The sequence below is a fragment of the Narcine bancroftii genome, chromosome 10 (assembly GCF_036971445.1).
Source record: "Narcine bancroftii isolate sNarBan1 chromosome 10, sNarBan1.hap1, whole genome shotgun sequence".
NCBI lineage: Eukaryota > Metazoa > Chordata > Chondrichthyes > Torpediniformes > Narcinidae > Narcine > Narcine bancroftii.
The window spans coordinates 21,611,984-21,636,148 of NC_091478.1; the positions used below are offsets into that span (position 1 = coordinate 21,611,984).

Genomic DNA, 24,165 nt, shown 5'->3' on the forward strand with positions numbered 1-24,165 from the left:
GCCCAATGATTTAAATTGGATTGTCAGGTCATGGATTGTGATTTGTCAGTCAAAGGAGAAATTACGTTAGTTTTAGTTAGAGCATAGAAGATTACAGAATAGTACAGGTCCTTCAGCTCACAATGTTTTTTTTTTAATTTACCCATACACCAAGATAACAGGCCCTAATGGCCTATGAGCCTTTGTGTCCAATTGCACCCAATTAACCTACAACCCCCGTACATTTTAAAGGGTGGGAGGAAACCAGAGCACCTGAAGAAAACTCATGCAGACACAAGGAGAATGTACAAACTCCTTACAGACAGTGCCGGATTTGAACTGTGTCGCTGGCGCTGTAATAGTATTACGCTAACCGCTCTACTAACCATGATGCCCAGTATGAACCTACTCAACAAACTAAACCATTATTTCACTTCAGTTTATATTTTTAACTATTTAAGTGTTTTAAGTGCTATAGTCAAATTTATTTTTAATTTTTTTTAATTGTTTCCTTCAACTTTAATCTTGTTTATATATTAGTCATTTGAAAGCTATTATCCAAACTATACAGATTTTACAGCCAGCAAAGTTAGATACAGGATTTGTCGGCAATCAAAGCAGTCTGAGCAGACTTTGGGAATAGGGTTTCCAACACCTGGAAATAGGTTTTTTGCTGCCAACAGAGCCCTGCATACTTTCAATTGATCCTCACCTCTAGACCACGTAAATGTGGTTTTTGGGGACCACATGTGGTAGTTCTGAGCAGGTGAACCAGGTCAGCAAGATCTAGCCCACTGCTCCTGTTGATGCTATGAGAGCACATGGGCTAAAGAGGAAAGTGTAATGTCTTGGAGGAACCTCAGGGGAAACCTCCTTATATAGAGAATGGAGAAAGAGTGGAACCAGCTGACACCTGAATGCGGGCTCAATTTTGGATAGGAGGGGTATGGAGGAGGGATATGGAGGAGGGGTATGGAGAGTTATGGTCAGGGTGAAGACAATTAGAACTAGGTAGGATGTTAGTTTGGCACAGACTATATGGGACGAAGGATCTGCTTCTGAGCTGTAGTGTTCTATGGATCTATGGTACTCCAGCAATGTGGAGTTTCACTCTCTAAGCTGCATAATGACATAATATGATATAATGAATCTGACATTTTATTATTTAAATAAGTAGAGCACACAATCATTTGATATAATATTGAAAGCCAATGCAATGTTATTGTCCTTTCATACAACAGATTTCATCATTTATCTTGCTAAAACAAGGCAGTTGTTTACACACATTTCTCCATTCTACTTCTTTCACCAGCATACTCCATGAGTGACAGCTTTCTCTCTGGTGATCATAATTACCGTGATTGGCCTGTAGGTGTTTCTGAAAGAGGTTTATAAATAGCAGAATCAATTACAGGCCCAATTCTCTGTCTAATCTAAAATTTAAATCTGAATTTATGTTTCCACACCTAGCTATTGGAGAAAGCTGGTGAACTGAGTGGTCTTTTTTTCTGACTCAGATAACTTCATTTCCTGGGCATCATATCAATGCCACCTGTTAAAACAGGAGGTTGCCATTGGGTTTTCTGGGAAACTTTCACTGGTGAACTGTGTGCATGATACGAGGGAAAACTGCATTGAAGCTCTCTTTCATTGATGTGCACAAAGAACATAAAGCACAAGAATAGTTCAGAAAGAATAGTTGCAGAGGATAACAAAATTCTTTGAGCAACTCACATTCTCGAACAACCATTCTCAATGGGGGCCCTATAGCCCTCCTGCAGCCCACAGCATATTTAAGTATAAGCTTGTTTTCTTTTCACCCTATGTAACATAAATATTTTTTATGATTTTTATTCAGTCAGTAGGAGAGAAGTACAGAAGAAACCAAAACAACATGACTGCTTCATAAGGAAGAGGGCCTATAAACTTTGAGCGGAGACAAAGTTTATGGGCCATAGCCAATAAAAGGTTGAGAATGGCTGTTCTAGAGTAGTCAAAATGCAGAAACGTTGGAGGTATTTAGTTGGTCTCACAGCGTCCATAGGAGGTAAAGATACAGTTTGTTACCGACTAACTTGGATTACCTTGTTATGGGCATTCCAGACAGCACATAAGGGTGGCACGGTTAACATAGTGGTTAGCACAACTCTGTGGCAGCGCCAGCTATCAGGACTGGGGTTCTAAACCCACACTGTCTGTAAAAAGTTTGTACATTCTCCCCATGTCTGCGTGGGTTTCCTCCAGGAGCTTCATTTTCCTCCTACCTATAAAACGTACCAGAGGTTGTAAGTTAATTGGGTTTGATTGGACGGCATGGGATCATGGGCCGATAGGATCTGTTACTGTGCTATATGTCTAAATTTTTAAAAGACACAGTCTTCACACCACAGTGCCAAATGGGGAGATGGTTGGCGTGTTGGGGGGGAGGGGGAATCAACATGAATAAATTATTCATTTATATTGTTAGGCCTTCCTCATCGTTCCCCTTCAGTAAACATCCCTTTTCTCCATCCTTATCATAATTGCCCTCCAATTCGTGTTAGGGTAAATTTGCTGCATCATACCCCAATCTCTACCTCCAACCCACTGACGCTCCAGAGATCAGTTGAGCTCAAAGCACTAAATATTTAATGGGCTTTAACTTGTCTAAAAGCGGTTTGGGTGATACACTATCAATAACTCAAAAGACTAGAGTTATGGGACTATAGGCTTTTATTCACAATAAACTTGAAGGTCATCCTGTGCTGTGACCCAGGCTTTCTGGGGAGGGGTAGTGGTGCTGGAGCCTTAATACAGGGTCAAGAGGGAGGAGCCACAGGTCCAGCCACAGAACTGGGTGGAGCCTGATTAAAGAGTGTACAGCAGTTCATCACAATGGTCAAGAAGCAAAATTTCTCTGTTTGCTTTAGTCCTCCTAAAATATATTTTGTCAAACAGTGGAACACATTCATAATGAAATCTGATTTGACAGACCAAAGTTTTATTGTAGGAAAAGGACTGCTAACTATTCCAATAAAATGGAGACAACAGCAATTTCAAACTGACTTCCAGTAAATCAAAGGTCTCAGTTGGACGGGGCAATTCTCTCACCATTGATTTAAAGGTTCTCCTTACAATAAGAAACATTTATCACATCTCCTGAACTGCGATCCTTTCTGCAGATGAACCTGACCTGTGTTTGCATCTCAGTCACCCTTTTCAAAGCTGTGTTGTTACTGTATATACAACCCATCTCTAGAAGCCAGCTTACTTGATCATACAGATGAAAAGCGGGGTCAGTGAGTCCTTATACGCAGCAAGCCAGCTTCCCGAAGCAAAAGAGGCGGGACATGTAGCACAACAGCATGTCTCGCCTTTTTTAGACTGGACCTGCTTCGCCTCTGACATAACCTGCCTTGACAGATAAAAGCCAGGTAAATTCAGGACCCCCCCACCCCCCCAATCTGCCTTTGATGTGTTTGCACAGCTAGGTGAAGCATTCAAAAGGCAGATAATACCAAGCTTAAATCCTCTGTGTAAAAGGGGTATCTTATTCATAGAAGATATAGCATAACATAGAAACATGTGAGGGCATCCATTGTGGATAAAATTAGAAAGTTATTCTTTTTAAATGTTGATAGATTGAAAGATATTCAGAAGAACCTAGATGATCTTAATAGATCATTTAAAAATGATTAGATACACTAATCATTGAAGGTTAACACAGATTCAGTTACATAACTGGAAGGCAAACTACTTTATTTGAGAGAATTTGAGTACAAGAATTGCTCCAACATAAAGAGCCCTAATAAGTTACATCTGGAGTAACTCAGTTACTGCAGGAAAATGGAATCTCAGGGTTGTATGTGAATGTCATGTATGTACTCTGACAATAAAATCTGAAATCTGGAACATTTTGTGTGAGCAAAATTGATATCTCCACAGGACAGTCTTGACGATGTAGATGCATCATTCTCCCCTCCCCTCTATCGACGTGATCTACCAGGATAATTGTCTGAAGAGGGCACACAAAATCATTGAGGACCCCTTCCACCCTGCACACAGCATCTTTCAGCTGCTCCTGTTGGGAAGAGATACAGGAGGATCAGAGCCAGCACCACCAGGATGAGGAACTGCTTCTTCCCAAGGACAGTGAGAATGTTGAATGACCAAAGGAACTGCTCATATTAACTATCTGAGGCATTTATATTCATGAAACAAAATCTATTTATTTATTTATTTGTATCGATGAAATACTTGCCCTGCATATGCATTGTTTGTCTGTATGTGTGTTATGTCTGGTTGTGTATTTGCATGTGTTTGCCCTGAGGACCAGAGAACGGTCTCTCATGGGGTTGTACTTGAACTTGATCATGTACTTGACTTGATCATTCTTGTTTTCCCTGACTTGGCTGTCTAGAATCAGGGTCACAGTCTCAAGATAAGAGATCAGTTGTTCAGGACAGAGATGAGCAGAAATGTTTTCACCCAAAGGATGATGACATTTTGGAATTCACTGTCCAAGAAGCCTATAGATGTTCAGTCACTGAATATATTCCAAAGACTCATTTGCTACAATTTTGAGGGATAAGGGATCAGAGCAGAAAGTGTCACTGGAATGAAAGATTGGCCATGAACAACAGAGCAGGGCAGAAGAGGTCATAAGGAGTGAAACACAATGGTCTTCAGATGTTGTGATTGTAGTAAGAGGAACGTAGCAGAACTTGCATATCAAGGTATAAAAGGTACCTCAAAGAAGGGCTCAGGCCCGAAATGTAAGTTATATACCTGCATCTTGTATGGACGCTGCGAGAGCTGCTAAGTTCCAACAGTTTTTTTTAGATCATAAATCTCACTCCTGCTTCTATTTCTTATGTATTAAGAGTTACAATTCTATAACTTATTTGTTTCTTGCATCTGCCCTCTTCACTCTGCTACCATCGGGAAGGAGGTACAGGAGCCTAAAGATGAGCACTCAGCAGTACAGAGACAGCTTCTTCCCCACGGCCATTAGATTCCTGAATGATCATTGAACCAAAGACACTGCCTTATTTTTCGTGCACTTCTATTTTTATTTATACATTAGTGTTGTAAGATGGTTCATAATATGAATGTTTACACTGTGACGCTGCCACAAAACACCGAATTTCATGACTTGTTCATGACAATAAATTCTGATTCTGATTCTGAACTGGAATAAACATTGGTATAAAAGAAATGTTTAAGAGAATATTGTTTCCTTTCTCATCTCTGGCCCAAATGAAAATGTCTGTGACATCACATTTACGTTAAGACTTCCCATTTGCTCAGCTATTCAGCAAGTTCATCACTGGTCTCATACTTCAACACCTTGACATAATACTCCCATATTTCTCAATCCTATAAGTGACCAGAATCTAATGATTGCTGAATGTCTAAGGCCAAGTTCTTTAAAGATTAACTCTCAGAAATCCATTGTGAGCAAATTGGCCTTTTGTTGGCATCAGGAAAATAAGGCCATTTCTTGTCCAGCATGCTAACAATGTCATTCTTTTTAGTTCAGAAAATGATTTCACTACTCCTAGATTCATTATCAATAAATTCTAAAGCAGTGAGTTGTAGCAAGGAAACAGAGCTTGATATGGAATGGTTGCATTTAATTAACTGTGTAAGCAGATAGTTTAATACTCTACGTATGTACTATTTTTTTCTCCAGCATTAAAAGTGATAGATTTAGTAGTAAAATTAGTATTGTCAATTTATATAAAGGTCCACATACGGCAAAAAGCTGTAGAAAGAATGGCTGGTGTTCGATTAAATATTGTCCTCCTTTACTTTCAAAGAACCCAATGACTTGCTTGAGTACTGCCAGTCACCCTCTGATATGTTTCTGAGGACCTCAAATAAAAGGGATAATCAGGCTATGGATTCAATGCAACGTTGATCCAAAACTGACACCTTCAGTAATTTCTACCTTGTGGTCAGATGCAGAAAATGTAGTGGATTGACTTCTTGAGGCAATGATGATGCCCTTCCTTAAGACAGGACAGGGCCATATCTGGTCAGTGACCCTCAGTTATGAATTGCCGTGGTTCAGTAAACTCCAAAGGGTCAGCTTGTGAATGATGGGCTGAAAGGCCTAATTCTGTGCTGCATAATTCTTTGGCTCTAAAATACGTCACTGTAACTATGGCATCTCTGGCTTTGACATGAGCACTTCATAAATGGAATATAATATCCATAGTTCCGATATACTTAAGAACAGTAAAACCCCTGTTATCCAGAATTAAAGCAACCAGCAACCTCAAGCAAACTGTAAATAAATTGAGGAAAATAAGTCAATAAATAAATATAAATAAGAATAAATAAAAATGTCAATAAAAGTTTAAATTTGTAAACATAAATGTTCTCTGAAGTAACACATAAGCCTTTGGTGAAGACGGGAGCAAATAGTCAGCCAGCAGAGAGCTTTGATCAAGCTTTGCTTGTAGCAGCTGTTCGAATAAAGTTGTTTTTGAATAAAATGGCATCACCCAGATGGAAGAGCTGGTCGATGCCACTCCCCTTTGGCTTCCTGCTTCGTAAGAATCTAAGTAAGAGGCTCACTCCCAGCTTAGTAAGAACCTTTATCTTTATTAGTATATTTTTAAGTACATTAGTCAGGTTTTATATGTAAACTTTGGGGAGGGGGGTTTTAATTTATCTATAATGTTAGTATTCATCTTTCAGGCAGCTCCATGGAGGTGCAGTGCCACTTAAATGTTTTCAAAAAATGTGACTGAAAAGAAAGTAAAATTATTTAAGGTTTATATATCATGCAAGTGAAGTTTATACAGTCTGAGTACAGTAAAGTATTTTTGACTTTAAACTGTTTATTTTTAATGCTGATATATTGGTTAGGCATTTGTGGACTTTGCTACAAGAGGGACAAACACGTTGGACCTTGTGTACATGAACATCTCTGATGCGTTTCAGGTGGAGCCCCGACCCCACCTCGGATACTCAGACCACATCTCTGAAATGCTAATCCCAGCATAGACCGCTCACTAGACTTTGCCTAGTTCTGTCTTAACATTGGCCACTGTAAGACACAGCACCTGATCGTTTGGACCACCGTCTGGTTTGGAAGTTGTACCACCTCAGACCACAAGACCCTGCAGGGGATAGAGAAGTCAATGGAAAAGACCATTGGGGAACCTCTTCCTAGCATGAAGGACACAATCAATGCAGGCGCAAAACAATAAACATTGTGAAAGACTCCACATATCCTGCATGTAAACTACTCTACCTTCTGCCATCTGGCAGGAGGTACTGAAGCACTCAGACCCTTACGTCCAGAGTGGGAAACAGCTTTATCCCCCAAGCCATCAGGCTCCTGAGCTCCAAGTACAAATGTTGATAGTGTGCTGTGGACTTTCAGTGTAAACAGCTTAATACCTTAATATTTTAATGTGTTAACTACTTTCCTAACTTATATCTATGTAAATATGCTCCGTAGTCCTGAAGAAATATTATCTCATCGTACCGTGAAAGCATGGTTCGAACGATAAATAAAGTTGACGAGTTGACTTGGCTTTGTAAGAGTGAGTCTCAAGCAACCAGAAAACTTGCTTAAGCGACATCTACCAATTCCCAAAGGTGCTGGATATCACAGGTTTTACTGTATATTCATAGGATTTGTATGGAGGGGTATTTCTTGGTAATCATGGGCATGGTGGATTGAACAACCTGGATTTGTGCTTTATGACTCTAAGTCACTTTGACTACCAGGAAAAGATCTTACGCTCAGAATTGTGCATCTATTTATCATACCACCGCATCTTAATATAGATATTAAGTTTCAACTGAGCAGTTATGAGTGGCATTTTGCCTTAAACTGAATGTTGGCCTGCAATATTAATTTTAACTAAGGGCAGATCAAAGTATAGCAGAGCAATGCTCAATTCCTTATATTCTCAGGCAAGGCAACTTTGCATATCAAAAACAAAATACCACAGATGATCAAAATCAGAAATAAAAAAAACAAAAAATATTAGAAATAATCAACAGGCTGGAGAGCATTTATGAAGGAAGAAATAGTTTCAATGTCTCAGATCAGGGCTGAGATCCGAATGATTTCATGATAGATGTATGGCAAAGTTGACTGATGCAGTTACACAAGGTTGTGCAGAACCAGGAAACTCTGCCTTGCTGATGGGATTGGGTCACCAATGCCTTCCTCCTTCTAAGGAGACAGATCTAGGGACATTTCTGATCTCTGCCAGTCAGCAGCAACTGAAGCTCCTCAGCAATAGCAACGTGCCGCTGGGAAATAACTTGAAGCCCTCGTTGAACTGAGAGATAATATGCGTGAGTGGATCACTGTTCTCGACGAGCAGCTGGATGTCATTTGTAAGCAGATTGCTTCTCTTAATGGGCACAGAAATGTTACCCACGTGTAGCCATCTGTTCTCCAAAGAGAGACGCTGCGCATAAGGAGATGGTTCCCCTGCATAAGCAGAGAGATGCCCCTATTCACACCTCTCCATCATGATCGTAAGTCTGACTATGTGCCGAGAGCTGATTTAATAAGAAGAGTGAAGATAGCTGAGACAAAAAAAACCTGTGACTCATATTGTCAGCCTATGGATTGAAAAATGGTTCTGCTACCTGGATGGTGGAAGATTAAAGTGCCATTTTGTTCACTGTCCTGACAGGCCAGTTGGTGAGCAGCATTGTTGGTTCCCTTCACGAAATCAACAGCATCCCTCCCAGCTCTGCATCTCAGGGGGCATGCATTCCCGTCTCCTGAAGCCAACCTGATGCACTATCAATTACTCCAAAAGACTGGAAATTATGTCAAACTGATAGGCTTTTATTCACAATAGAATGGAGTCAAGTCCATGCTGGTTGACTGTCCTGAACTGGCGAAGGGGCTGTGGTACAGTCCCCTTTACTCAGGAGTCTGTGGGAGGAGCCACAGGTACACTCAGCCAATGGGCGTGCCCAGACAATTAAATATACAACCGCACACTCCATCCAGGGCAAGATTTTCTTGTGGTTCATCAAGGTCATCTTTGAGGTCTCAAAAGGAAAAGGAGCAGCACTCCAGTTATGGGTTGCTGACATTTTAGGGCACCGTAACTACGGTTCATCAAAACACTCCTTGCAAAAGCTTTTAACCACAGTCATTAGTAAAAGGATTGTACAGGGTGGATATTTTCTTAGGTGCATCTATTTCAATGCAAAGAGTATTGTTGGAAAAGCAGACGATCTTATGGCATGGATTGGCATGTGGAATTATTACACTGTGCCCATTAGGGAAACTCAGTTGCAGGAGGGGCAGGTCTGACAACTTAATATTCTGGGCTTCTGTTGTTTCAGATGCAATAGAGTGGGGGAGGGGGATGAAAAGGGGAGGAGTAGCATTGCTCGTCATGGAAAATACCACAACTGCGCTCAGCCAGGACAGACTAGAGGGCTCGTGCACTGAGACTATATAGGTGGGGCTGAGGAATGGGAAAGGTATAACCATACTCATGGGGTTATATTATAGTCTGCCCAATAGTCAACAAGAATTGGAGGAGCAAATCTGTAGAGAGATAGCAGGCAGCTGCAGGAAATGAAAGGACGTGATAGTATGAGTTTTTAACTTTTCCCATACCTTAAAAGGGCTGGATGGCTTGGAGTTTATCAAATATGGTCAGGAAAGTTTTCTAAATCAATATATAGGGATACCAACTAGAGAGTGCGCAATTCTGGATCTCCTATTAGGAAACGAGACAGGACAGGGGAACATATTGAGTCCAGTGGTCATAATGCCACTAGTCTCGATAATAATGGAGTAGGATAGGAGTGGGCCCTTGGTTTGAGGTTCTCCATTGGAGAAAAGGCAATTTTGAGGAAATGAGAAAAGATGTAGAATATGTAGATTGGGGTAAAATGTTTTCAGGCGAGGTAAATATAAGACTTTCAAAGGTGAAATTTTGTGATTACAGAGTTTGTATATTCTTGTCAAGATTAAAGGCAATGTTAACAGGTATAGGGAATCTTGGTTTTCAAAGGATATTGGGAATCTGGTTCAGAAGAAAGAGGCGTATAACAGGCATAGACAACACAGAGCAAATGAGGTATTTGAGATGAATAAAATATGCACGAAAAACCTCAAGAAAGAAATCGGGAAGGCTAAAAGAAGACATGAGGTTGTTTTGGTAGACAATGTGAAGGAAAATCCTAAGGTTTTCTTCAGGTATATTAAGAGCAAAAGGATAGTATGGGACAAAATTGGTCTCCTTGAAGATTAAAGTAGTCAGCTTTGTATGGAGCCAAAATAGATGAGGGAGATCTTAAGTGGGTTTTTTTGCATCAGTATTTACTCAGGGAACTGGCACAGTCAAGGATAGGAGGGGACTAGAGAGATATGGACCGGGTGCTGGTCAGTGGGACTAGGAGGGTGGGGATTTGCTACGGCATGGACTAGTAGGGCCGAACTGGCCTGTTCTGTGCTATAAGTGGTTATATGGTTATAAGGCAAGTTAGGAAAACAATACAGATTAAGTGGAGGAAGTGGTTTCTGTCTTAAAAGCAAATAAAGGTGGATAAATCCCCAGGGCCTGACAAGATATCCCCTTGCACCTTGAGGGAGGCTAGTATAAAAATTGCAGGGACTCTGGCAGAAACATTTAAAATGTACTTAGTCACGGGTGTGGTGCCGGAGGATTGAAGAGTTGTTCCGTTGTTTGTAAAAGACTCTAAAAGTAACCCTAGAAATGATAGGCCACTGAGCCTGATGTCAGGAGTAGGCAAATTATTGGAATGTGTTCTAAGAGATCAGATATACAAGTATTTGGATAGCCAAGGAATGATTAGGGATAGTCAACATAGCTTTGTACGTGGTAGGTTATGTTTAACCAATCTGATAGCTTTTTGAGGAGGCTACCAGGAAAGTTAATGAAGGAAAGGCTGTGGATGTTGTCTACATGGACTTTAACAAGGATCCCATGGGAGGTTACTCAGGAAGGTTTAAACACTTGGTATTCATGGTGAGGTAGTAAATTGGATTTGACATTAGCTATACAGGAGAAGCCAGAGTGGTAGTGGATGATTGCTTCTCAGACTGGAGACTTATGACTAGTAGCGACCATCAGGAATTGGTGCTGGGACCATTGTTGTTTGTCATCTATATTTGATCTGGATGATAATGTGGTAAATTGGATCAGCAATATTGCAGATGACGCAAAGATTGGATATGTAGTGGACCTAGAGGAAGATTTTCAAAGCCTTCAGAGGGATCTGGACAAGATGACAAAAAGGGATGAAAAATGGCAGACAGAATTTAATGCAGAAAAATGTGAGGTGTTGAAGTTTGGAAGAACAAACCAAGAAAGGACATACATGGTGAGAAGTGTGATAGAACAGAAGGATCTTGGAATTCCGATACATAATTCCATGAAAGTGGAATCACGGGTGAATAGGGTTGTAAAGAGATCTTTTGGCATATTGGCCTTCATAAATCAAAATTTTGAGTTTTTGAGTTGGGATGTTATGGTAAAGTTGTATAAGACATTGATGAGGCCAAATTTAGAGCATTGTGAGCAGTTTTAGTCACATAACTACAGGAAAGAGATCAATAAGATTGAAAGAGTGCAGGGAATATTTACTAAGATGTTGCCCGCACTTCAGGAATTGAGTTACAGGGTAAGATTAAACAGGTTAGAACTTTTTTCACAAGATCATAGAAGAAGTAGGGTAGATTTGATAGGGTTTTTTTTAAATTATGAGGGGTATAGACAGAATATCTATAGATAGGCATTTTCCACTAGGAAAAGTTTAGGGGAAATATAAGGGTGGACTTCTTCATACAGAGACTGGTGGGAGTGTGCAATGAGCTGCCAGCTGAAGTGGTGAATGCAGGTTCAATTTTAACATTTAAGAAGAATTTGGACAGGTACATGGATGGGAGAGGTATGGAGGACTATGGACTGGGTGCAGGTCAGTAGAGCTAGGCAAAAAAAAATGGTTCTTCACCGACTAGAATGGCCAAAGGGGCCTGTTTCTGTGCTGTAATGTTCTATGGTTCTATTAGCTGAAGGGTAGAGTGTTTCTAACAAACAGAATCAATGTTTCAGATCAAGGAGCCTTCTTCAGAAAAGGAAATAAACAAGAAATTCTCTTTCTGCAATTTAAATCATGCTTACCTTCTCACTTCCCCTGTTCTTAGGAAGGATCTTGATCCAAAACCATAACTCTTTCTTTCCCCACTGCCTGATCTCATGAGCGTTTACATTTACTGGGTTTTGCTTCGGATTTCCATGACCTGCATTTTTTTCTTGCTCCATTACCAAAGACTTGTGAGGTCAGTTGCCTTCACTTCCAGCATGCAAAGCATCTAACCAGCAGTCATCCTTACATCAGCATTACCTCACTGACTGCAGCTTTAAACATTTCTAATCCCTGAATTTTCCTCTGAAGCACTCAATTGGCAGATGTAGTTTTGAGCAGAGAAAGACACAGGAATAAAATTCTGAATGGAACTGGAGAGTGGTTGAACTATGAATTTTAATCGGCATGACCATGAGGGCAATATTTTGTGAAATTCAGCAATTCAGACAATTATGCTTCATTTGATGTGTCTGCAGGAAATAGAATAAACATAAAATTCACTTGTAAATGTGATTTTTGTGATAATTCTATTGTTAACATTTTAGTTAGAAGAAATCATCTTAACAATCCCCAATAAGTTTCCCTTTTTGTTGCTATAGAAGATAATACAATAAAGCTGAAGTTATTGCTGACTTGCTCCTAAACTGTTCTTAAAATCCCATCAGCATTATATAGTTACCTGTCTTTAATAAAGTCCTAATCTCTAAAGATTTTTTTTATGGCAGGTTTCATCCAATACCTTCCTCCAGTAGCATCTGTTGTTTATAATCTTTGAATCCATTACGCCTACAGCCACAAATCTAACGGGAATTTTCAGAATTCCTTTTCCCTGCTTGTATGGAGGCTATCAAAGAAATGCCTTTTCTCAAGGGCTTAATAGCACACTCTGAACTGATCTGTGGCTAGGTTAGATAAAAGGCAGGTTTTAAATTACGCTGATAAAAGGGGAATTGTGCATTCAAATTAAGCAATCCATCTGATCTCCTTAATATGCCTGCAGTCATCTTCTCAGTGAAATGGAACGGAGTGATATCGAAGCTGATGTTTTGAATAAATAAAAATAAGAAAATACTGGCACCCACAGCATACCCATCCAGACCAAATGTTCAGACCAATTCATCCTTAAAGATTACCATTGTCTAGATCTATTAATTTAAAACTGGCTTTGTGGCATTATGGATCTGAATGTTAGAGGAGCAATTGCACAAAGCCAGCTACTTGTTAACTTTTCAGCTTTCAAGATATGCATATATTTTCTTCTATAACATTGAAAGAATAGTTTGCTATCAAACTCACATGAATACAAGTGCAATCATTACTCATTGAAATTCTTGCCTACAATTCTACAGAAGTCTTATGAAGAATTGACGATTATAAAAATGAAAAACAAATGATATTAGTTACGTCACAAATCCCAGGCAGGTTGGTTGTTAAGATCAGATGTATCATGAACTTATCCTACTTCTATATCTCTACCTGAAAAAGCAAGGCATTTGCTTTAGCTAAGACAAGGAGACCATTTAGCAGTCTCTTTGAGAGGTTGGTGGAGGTGCTTCACACATTAAACCATTGGATATTGTGCAGGCTGTCCACTACTGCTGCATAGAATGCATGATTCTTTCAAGGATTACTCCTTTTTATCTCCATTCTTGTACAACAGAACTACCACTGTCCTCATATGTACTCCTTTTGTCTGCATTCAGTCCTTTTCACCAGTGCTCAGTGAAAATCCATACCACAAAGGATGTTGGATTCTATTGTGGATGCATGGGAGGTTGAAGGTAGATGAAGGTAGCTCCTCAATGAGCCTGAGGTATCAGATGGACTTTCACTGAGAGTTAGTGGTCAAAGGTTCAAATTAACTTGTGCAGTAGTAGATGTATGGTTACACAATGCATCATCTTGCTATAATGTTAACTGAATAAGAGAGTAGAATAAATCAGGAATGGAATGGACAGTTCTCCACAGTCTTGTTTTATGTGTCCTGTGTCTTGTTTCACACCCTCCATCTATCAATTGTATCTTAACATAGAAACTCTTTTAATTTAATTTTTAATTTAGACATATGACAAGATAACAGGCCCTTTTGGCCCACGAGCACATGCTGCTCAATTACACGCAATTGACCTGAAACCAATGCAAACACAGGGAGAATGTACAAACTCCTTGCAGACAGTGCCAGATTCAAACCTCAATCGCTGAAGTTGTAATAGCGTTGTGCCAACTGTGCCACTCCCTAATGGTTGTAAAAACTCCCATTCAGTGTATGCTTTCTTCTCCAGCAAGAAGACTGATGGTCTTTGAAGATGGTTGAGACAATTAGGGTATTACCGGTACATTCAAGAAGAGAAAGCAGCAGCCAGTGTGGTTAAAGAGAGGAACAGATGGGAGGACTATTGCAAGTGGGTGGTTTCATATCAAAGTCAGTGGCGCGTGTGTCTTTGTTTCTGCTACTTAAACATTCCCCCAAGGGGTAAAATCTTAAAAACCTGCATAATACTAAAAATGACAATAAAGGAAATTTGCCTTTCATTGAAAAAACTTAAAATATTAACCTTTTATCTCTCTGCTCTGTGGGTTCCAAATTTGTTGAGTATTTCTAGCATTCTATTTATTATTTTCATTTTATTTTTCAAAAGTTCCAGAATGAAGTTATAGAGTTTTACAACACAGAAACAGGCCCTTTGTCTCAACTTGTTCACGAGGACCAAGTAGTCTTCCTAGCCCCATTCCATTTGCCTGCATTTGGACCATACCCCTCTGAACCAACCATTCTCAACCTTTCTTTTCAACTATTCCCCCGGCCTAGTATTCTGCTCAAAGTTTATGGGCCACCTTCCATGCGAAGCAGTCAAGTTTTGGTTTCTTCCATACTTCGTTCCTATAGACTACATAAAAAAAGATTTAAAAGTATTGATTTACATGAGGTGAAAAAAAAACAAGGCTTTTATTTAAATGTGCTGTGGCCCCCGGGGGGGGGGGGGGGGTGTTTTTAGGGCCACCATTGAGAAATGCTGCTCTGAACCTTCCTTACCTTTTAAATGTTATTATTGTACATTCCTCGACCACTCCCTCTGGCAGCTTGTTCCACATACCCACACCCTCTGTGCATAAAAGTTGATCCTTGGTTACCTTTTAAACCTTTCCTCACCTTAAGCCTGTGACCTCCCCTTATCTTGGGAAAAAGACTACGATTATTCACCTTATCTATACCACACATCATTTTTAAACCTCTACAATGTCACCCCTCAGTCTCCTCCGCTTCAAGTAAATAAAGTTGCATCCTATCCAACCTCTTGTTATAACTCAAGCCCTCCAGTAACATCCTTGTGAATTTTCACACTGCACTATTTCCAACTGGGTGACAGACATCCTACCTTTAGCTGGGCGTCCAGAACTGCGCCCAATAAGTTGAGGTAAGAAAATGGGATAACCACGACAAAAAACTACTGTGACATTGTGGACAACTTTCATTAAGGTTCACAGCATAAATCTAGGCTATTTTTTCATTTAGAAATTGACACATCTTAAACTTTTGTATTCACTTAGAGTGGTGAGAAGGCACAGCATGAGCAGATGTACAAGAACCTAGTGCAAAGAAACACTGTGACTCAGGGACAAAAAATATATTTAAATTTGCTAATAATTTCCACTCTTCAAAGTTATCTCCAATGGGATATTTTGAAATGTGTAATGCACACTTCAGTAACTTTTGAGGAACCTAAACTGTTAAATCAGACAAAGCACTGTGGGCATTATCTACACACTACTCTGCATAACTCTATTGTCCATGCATTTACTCAAAAGGTTTAACAGGTTTTTTTTTAATCCTCATGAATGAACAATAAATGCTTGAATCTATATGCTTAAGGGAAGTGTTTTATGAAAAGTTATGTGAAGACGTATCCTAAAAGGAGGTACAAATTAGATTTCACAAGAAAAGAAACTACTAATCTGGAAGAACCCAGACAAAAAACCACTGAATCAACAAATTAACTAAAATCATCTCCTTGGTTACAATTTTATGTAATGTTCAGGAGCTTCAAGCTTTTATTTCATTTCTTGTGCAGTACTCATATAAATTTATTCTCTGCATACCCGAACAGTTCCAGAGTCCCCAGTAAATGTTAATATATTTCTAACCAAGGACAATGTCAGGAAGGAAATAAAATTAATTATGTTATTGCAGAAATCAGGATTCATAGTATAATGTAAAATTCACAAAATTCATAGAAATAGATGTAGAAGTCGACCATCTGGCCCATTGAGCCTGCTCTGCCATTCAATAAGATCATGGCTGCTCTGGCTGCGGCCTCAATTCCACTCACTCACCCATTTCCCATAACCCTTAATTCCTGACCATGCAAAAATCGAACTCAGTCTTAGAGATATTTAATGAGGCCACCCCTTCTGCTTCCTTGGGTGGAGAATTCCACTGATTCAGTACTCTGGGAAAAGCAGTTCCTCCTCATCTCTTTTTTTTTTGAATATTTTATTTAATACTCCATACATGCAGTGACTGCAATTATTTTAATACTACAGATATCAAAAAAGAACAAAATGATTACATACATGATGGTTTTTACCCACCCCAAAACCCCCTCCCTTCCACCCAACCATCCCCTCAAAAAAATACAAACTGAATAAAACTTCATAGATATAAAAAGAAAAAAAAGATCTTTGGATTGCAGAGAGAGGTGTCGTCCAGTACAAATCATCAGTTCTAACAAAGACATACAGAGGAGAATCCCTCAGGACTAGAGGGATAAGAAGGATATCCCATTATTTGAGTGTACAGGTGCAGTTCCTCCTCATCTCCATCCTAAATCTACCCCTTCAACCTCCCGAATCTTTAGGCTATGTCACCTACTTCTCCTCTCATTTACTTGTGGTAATAATCTTCCTGCCTTCACCTTATTTATCCTTTTCCTGATATTATGCTTTTATAAAACCCCTCTCATTCTTCTGAATTCCTGCATGGAGAGTCCCGGGCGACTCAACCTCTCCTCAGAAGTTCCTCTCTTCTCCAGAATCAAACTGATGAACCTCATTCCTATCACACACAATGCTTTGATAACCAAAAATAATTATCCCACAATGATGAAAAGAAAATCAAGTTTGGCTTGGCTGAAGGAGTCAGAGAATGGTAGAGATGGGTTGATTTTCAGATTGGAAGCCTGAGACCAGTAGTGTGCCTAGGGGATCACTCACTGTCAGAGATATTAAAATTTGGATGAGAATGTAGATGACATGATTTGTAAGTTTACAAAACACAAAGAATCGTCGTGATGGGGAGAATAAAGAAGGTTGTCTCAGGTTACATGAGGATCTAGATCACTTGAGAAGGTGGGCAAGGGAATGGCAGATGGACTGACTTGCCTTATTGACTGCAACTAAGTCAGAGGCTTTGTCAAGGTCTTCAATAGTTGTTCAACAATTATTTTTTTAAATAAAGAACTATCATATTGCTGAAGGTGCTATTTTTCAATTGAAGTTTTAAACAAAGCACAGCATGCTTTTTAGGTTAAATCAGTGGTTTTGTTACGAGCCCAAAAGACCCCAAAACTCAGCAGCAATAGATATTCACCAAGACAAATAGTTACTTAAACAAAAGTTGTTTTTAATTATCTTTAAACATGAAAACAGAATCAAACTTTAACTTATTTCTATACTTAACTAAACCAAATTAATTCCCTTCTAATTCTAAGTGCACATGTATGATGTGTGTGTAAATTTAAGAAAAGTTCTTTGGTTCACAGTTCAATCTCAGTTTTCCTTCTTCCAAGTTCTCTGGTTGTAGGCAATTCTTATACTTTGCACAGAATTTAACATGTATAAAGTTCACCAGGTTTTGGTGCTCGAAAGGTAAATGTTTACCACTCAGGAAGGTTCCTGTAGGGTTTGCAGAGAGAGATTTGTTGTTCCAGGATTTCTACAACTGAGGTACCACCATTAGTCACCTCAATGTCTCGCTGATGAAACTTGCCCCATCAGGGTTCTCCAGATGATAACCTCTTTCTTTCAGGCTACTACAGAGTTCCTTTCTGTTCCTCTTATTCCAAGAGAAACATCAGACAGATAGCACTCCCAGCCATCCACTGCTCTGGAGCTTTCTGTTTCAACAAGCTTCCTGGCTTGCACTGTTCAGCTGCTTTCAGAGTCACACATACACTAGCTGAGAGCACTTGTTGAACTTGTCGTGTCTCTCTCTCTCTCTCTCTCTCTCTCCTCAACTGCCAACTGCCAGAAAGCCCATGTGACTCTCTCACTTGCAATCCCTTACTAATCACAGAGTACTTATAGCATAGGGATTGCTTAAGGTGGAATGTGAGTTTATGGAGGCAGTTTGAAAACCACAGCATTTGATGAAAAGAAAATATATGCAACATTACTGAAAGAAGAAACGATCCCTTGACAAATTTCCCCCATTCATTATAATTTATGATACATTTTTATACTCACTTTAGATGATTCTTGCTGATAGAATAACATACACTGCAATTCAAAAATTCTTTGGAGAGTCATCAGGAAGTGAATAATGCTATTTAAATGAATGAATATTCTTCTTCATTTATGTTGGTGATAAAGAAAAGCTTACAAATGCATGCCAAGCTACAATATCAGCTTCTGAATCAATACATTATGTGATCTAAATGCGAAAGCTCATTGTCACTTGTTTCGTCAAGTAAATATTAACTCTGTCATCAATGCAACCAGATTTCAAAGAGCCATTACTATAAACATAGGCTGTCCTTTCACTCTTACTTACTTCTCTGGTCTGTCAGTTGCTGAACAAAGAATACTAACCTGGCACAAATGGAGAGAGCCAAATGATAAGGCATTCCAACAAAGCAGAAAGCGGAAGGCAGCAAAGTTTGAAAAAAATAGAGTTCCAAAATTAGCCCGGACGAGCTTGACACCGATACAACCACCTGATGTTTTTACCATCAACACAGGGTTCTGGAGCTCGTCATTGCTGACCTCCTTGCTCTTTTCCGGGAAAACACCATGGCCAGTCATTACTAATGGCTACAACGGATGGCTACTGTAACAGCCTACTCTACATCTGGGACGAACTCTCCCAGCGCAAATTTCTAGTTAACACAGGTGAAGAGGTTAGTGTCCTACCTCCTTCGGGCTTTGACACCCATACCTGGAGCTGGTGCTCACTGTGGTGAATAACAATTCAATTCATACATACGGCACACAGACTATACCCCTAAAATTCACCGACAATAAGTTCACATATAAGTTCTGGCTGCTATGTCCCAGCTATTGCTGCGTGCCATCTTCCTCAGACCCCACTCACTGATGACGGACTTAAAAAGGTGCCGGTTGGTGAACACCACAACGTGCCAAACTACCCGTCCCGCACCTAGACACTGTGGAGTACTTGAACAATGAATTTTTCAAACTTCTTGCATTGTCACTCCGAAGTTCTCCACTGCCACACCCAAACATGACATTGCACACCACATCCTCATCCAAGGACCTCCTCTATATGTCCAAGCCCGACACCTACCATCTGACAAGTTACGGCTTGCAAAACAAGAGTTTCACAAAATGGAGGAACTTGGAATCATACGCAGGTCTGATACCCCGTGGGCTTTCCCACTCAAAGCCATGGGAAGCTGGAGACCTTGCAGAGATGACAGGTGTTTCAACGATGCTACCACGACAGACCGTTACCCTGTGCCCCATATACAGGGCTTTACAGCTAATCTTCACGGGGCCAGGATATTTTCTAAAACTGACTTGATACATGGGTACCATCAAATACCTGTAAAACTCAGAGGATGTGCCCAAGACTGCCATCATAACACCATTTGGCCTCTTCGAATTTTTGAGAATGCCTTTTAGGCTCAAAAATGTGGCACAAACATTCCAGCAACTAATGGACGCAGTGGGGCGTAGCAGTGGGACTTCCTTTTCATATACTTGGACAAAATACTCATTGCCAGCCACTCCCACAAAGAGCACCTGCAGCATCTGCGTTGACTCTGCCGCTGCCCTACAGGAGTTCGGGCTAACTGTGAACCCTGCAAAGTGAAAATTCGAGCAGTCTTTGGACATCAGATCAGCAGCCAGGGTGTTGCTCTAAGGTGGAAGCCATCCTCAAATACACAAGACCTGATATGATCAAAAGACTCCAGGAATTTGTAGGGACGGTCAATCTTTATTTCTGCTTTCTACCCTCTGCAGCTCATATTACAAAACCCTTCTTTGGCCTCATGTCCAATAGTGCCAAAGAACTCGTGGACAAAGGAAATGACAGCAGCATTCCAGCAGACCAAAGACACCCTAGCAAAGGCATCATTGCTGGTCCAGTTGGATGCACCAACTGCCTTGACAATAGACACGTCTGACACGGCAGTAGGCAGGTCTTGGAACAGTACACCAATGGACAATGGAAGCCTCTAGCGTTTTTTAGTAGGCACCTCCACCCTCTAGAAATGAAATACAGGACATTTAATAGAGAACTGCTGGCACTGTACATAGCAGTCATGCACTTCCACAATTTTTTGGAAGGCAGGGACTTTATGGTTTTTACTGACCACAAACCACTAATGTTCATCTTCATGAAGGCATCAGATCCCTGGTCAGCCAGTCAGTATCCGAGTTTTCAACCAAAATTAAACATATCTCCGGAAAGAGTTATGTGGTGGCTGATCTCCTGACCCGCTCCTCCATTCAAGAAGAATGTGTCCTCTCTCTGTGTGTAGACGACATGGCACTCACCAAAGGTCAGTGCTAGGATGATGAACTCCCAGCTTATAGAACTGCTGTCACGAGCCTGCAACTCAAGGATGTAACCTTTGGGCCAAAAGGTACCACTCTCCTGTGAAACATCTCCACAGGTCAGCCTCGCCCATTGTTCCTGCTGCGTGGAGATTTTGCATTTTTTATCCCATTCACGATCTGTCCCACCCCTCCATTCAAGTGATGGTCTGGCCTGATAGCCAACAAGTTTGTATGGCATGGACTCAAAAAAACAGGTCACGTACTGAACAAAGACGCGGACGGACTGCCAATCTTCAAAAGTGCAAAGACACGTGAAAGCGTCGCTTCAGCCTTTCCAGCCACCGCAGCGCAGATTCGACCGCGTGCATGTCAACATTGTCAGCCCACTTCCGGTATTACAAGGGTCTAGGTGCTCGTTAACGGTCATCGACAGATTCACTATGAGGCCGGAGGCAGTTCCTATGACAGACTCATCGACCAATTAATGCGCCAGAGCTTTTATTTCTGCCTGGGTATCTTGGTTTGGCCTAACCACACACATCACCTGACAGAGACCCACGGTTTACCTCCACATTCTGGGACATTTTGTCATGACTGCTGGGAATGCAGCTTCACCACATGACAGACTACAACCCACAGTCTAATGGCCTGGTAGAGAGGTTCCATAGTCACATTAAGGCTGCACTGATGGCCCACCTCCAGGAACTTGATTGGGTGGATGAGCTGCCCTGGATCCTCCTGGGAATAAGAACGGCACCCAAGGAGGGTGCCTTGCTCATTGTACCTGGGGAGTTTGTACCCAAAGCACACAGACAGGAGGTGCCACTGACTCAAGTCTTAGGCAGACTGCGGGAGCGGCTTGGAAAATTGGCCCCAGTTCCCATGTCAAGTCATGCAACAACGACATCCTTCATCCCAAAGGAACTCCGAGACTGTGAGTTTGTGTTTGTGTGTAGAAATGCACACGGGCCATCCTTTCAGAGGCCACATGAGGGCCCCTTCAAAGTGCTACAAAACGATTGTGCAACTTGTGTACTGGACATTGGGAGGCATCCAGATTGACCGACTAACACCCTCTCATCTTGACCTTGATCTGCTCTTGCCAAGACCCCCGATGCGAAGGCGCAGACAACTACCCAAGAGCGGTGGACAGGAATGGCACCAGAGGCTCAGCCTCCTATCGCCGGTTGTAGGGTGGGGCATGGCATATAGTGGGTCACTGGAGGCTTAATCGAACCAGCTCACAATGCAATGACGTCATTTGGAATGTGTGTGGTTTTCAAAAGCTGAATATGACTATTTGAGAAAATGACTTTTACTGAACTTCGATTCGACTACGTCTGATCACTTTCTCGTTCTTCATTTCACACTATGACACAGTTGCTACATCCTAAACATATTTCCTTTAATATCACGACTGCATATTTACATACTTTTTTTTTTAAGATTCTGCACGATAACAAAACCTTATGAGCCTGTGCCACCCGATTATAGCCAATTAACCTCCAACTCCCATACATTTTGTAGGGTGGGAGGAAACCAGAGCATCTGGAGGAAACCCATGCAGACAGGAGGAGAACATACAGACTCCTTACAAACAGCACCGGATGCACACCTGGGTCGCTGGCTCTAAAACTGCATTGTGCTAACCACTATGTTCTGTGCCGCCATACTTGGCAAATGAATATTTATAAGTCATTGCGCAAGTGTGGAAATAGGCTTGTTAAATACCATTGTTGGTGATTGGTCCATTCTCTGTCAAGGTTCGAAGGCTGCAAAGATTTTTTTTGCCTGGTTGTTTCAGAAATGAATGACCTTATGTCAAAAAGAAACTTTGAATAGCTACCAGAGAGTGGGTCATGGATCTGCAAATGGCATCTCCCAAAGGTGACACATCGAGATAGTGGAACCAAGGAAAGAGATGGCTCGAGCTACTTTCATACACCAGCATATCAACATATTATAAAAAGAGGTTGCTGTTTGTAAATAATATTTTAATCCTTTATGGATTATTCCTCTCGTACAAGTGTTCCTTTTTACTATTCTTGATCCATATGTTTGATTCTATTCACTATTTTGTTTGTAAATAAATTAATGCAGAAGCTTAACATAAATGTTTTTTGATATTTCCCACCTTTCAAGTTTGCAACAGCTGGAGCAAATATTCCCTGTGAATGTTTCCTTTATAACTTCCTAGACCGTTATCCATTTCCACCAAACATTCCTCTTCTTGTAGCATTGCAAAAGATGTAGCGCATATCCTTATATTCTAGCTTAACCACTATCCAGCACCCCAAACAATCTTCTTAAGTGAAGCAGCAATTCTCTTCCACTTCATCCAATCCAAGGCTCTGCATTCAGTACTTACAAACTGTTCTCCTCTACAATGGAGAAGTGAAACAAGGATTGTTTTCAGTCCCATTGTGCTGGGCTGAGCTTCTTATTGCCTGACCACTTAAATGCTCTGCCTCTTCTATCTGTAGCCTCCTGGGCCATTCTAATAAGGCCAACATGGAAGAGCAACTCGTCTTCTATCTGGACACACCATCATTTTATCATCTTAATACTGAATTCAATAATTTCAGGTAACTTGTTTTTTTTTGCTGGTATCCGAGTTGGCCAGTTATCCTGCAGGTTATCGATCTGTAAGACTAATTCAGGTTTTTACCCTCTCCACTGAGACTGCTTAATCTGCTTTTTCATGTCTTGTTGGTTGCTCTCTCTCTCTTTCTCTCTTTCTCACTGTTCCCATTCATTTAGCATAATCAACAGCTCTTTTCCATGGGAATCCTGACCTCCTTGATGTTGGCTTTGTCCCATCTATCCTTCTCCCCACCTCTGCATCTTGAAATTCACTCATTTTCTCTTTCATAGTTCTGACATAGGGTTTTAATTTTTATATTAATTCTGTTTCTCTGTCCACAGATGCAGCCTGACCCATTGAATAATTCCCCCATTTACTGTTTCATTGAAATTCCACAGAGTGGTGGGAGTGTGGAATGAGCTGCCAGCTGAAGTGATGAATGTGGGCTCAATTTTAACATTTAAGAAAAAATTGGACAGGTACATGGACGAGAGGTGTATGGAGGGATATGCTGTGGGTGCAGATCAATGGGACTAGGCAGAATAACAGTTTGGCACAAACTAGAAGGGCCAAAGGGCCTGTTTCTGTGCTATAATGTACTGTGGTTCTATGGTTCTAAGGAAGATTGGGCTGATTATGGTGACTCAAAGGAGATGTCTTGACTTATAAAGTTCATGGTTGCTATATTCAAAATTAGGTGCAGAATGTGCTCATCATTAACCCTTGACGGGTTGGTCACTCACTCTCTAATTTTAAATTGC

At 40.7% G+C, this 24,165-nt stretch overlaps 1 protein-coding gene across 4 annotated transcripts in view; it reads right to left on the bottom strand.

Moving 5' to 3' along the window:
* cfap58 (cilia and flagella associated protein 58) overlaps positions 1-24,165 on the bottom strand; it is a 189,611-nt gene that overhangs the window by 51,783 nt on the left and 113,663 nt on the right. The window contains exon 18 of one of the 4 annotated variants that reach the window (XM_069900098.1): positions 12,457-12,548. The exons of the other annotated variants lie outside the window; for them this stretch is intronic. Within the exon in view, the coding sequence (XP_069756199.1) occupies positions 12,536-12,548 (13 nt within the window). The 3' untranslated portion in view covers positions 12,457-12,535. Of the gene's footprint in view, positions 1-12,456; positions 12,549-24,165 lie in introns of those variants that run through there. 4 annotated transcript variants of the gene reach the window in all.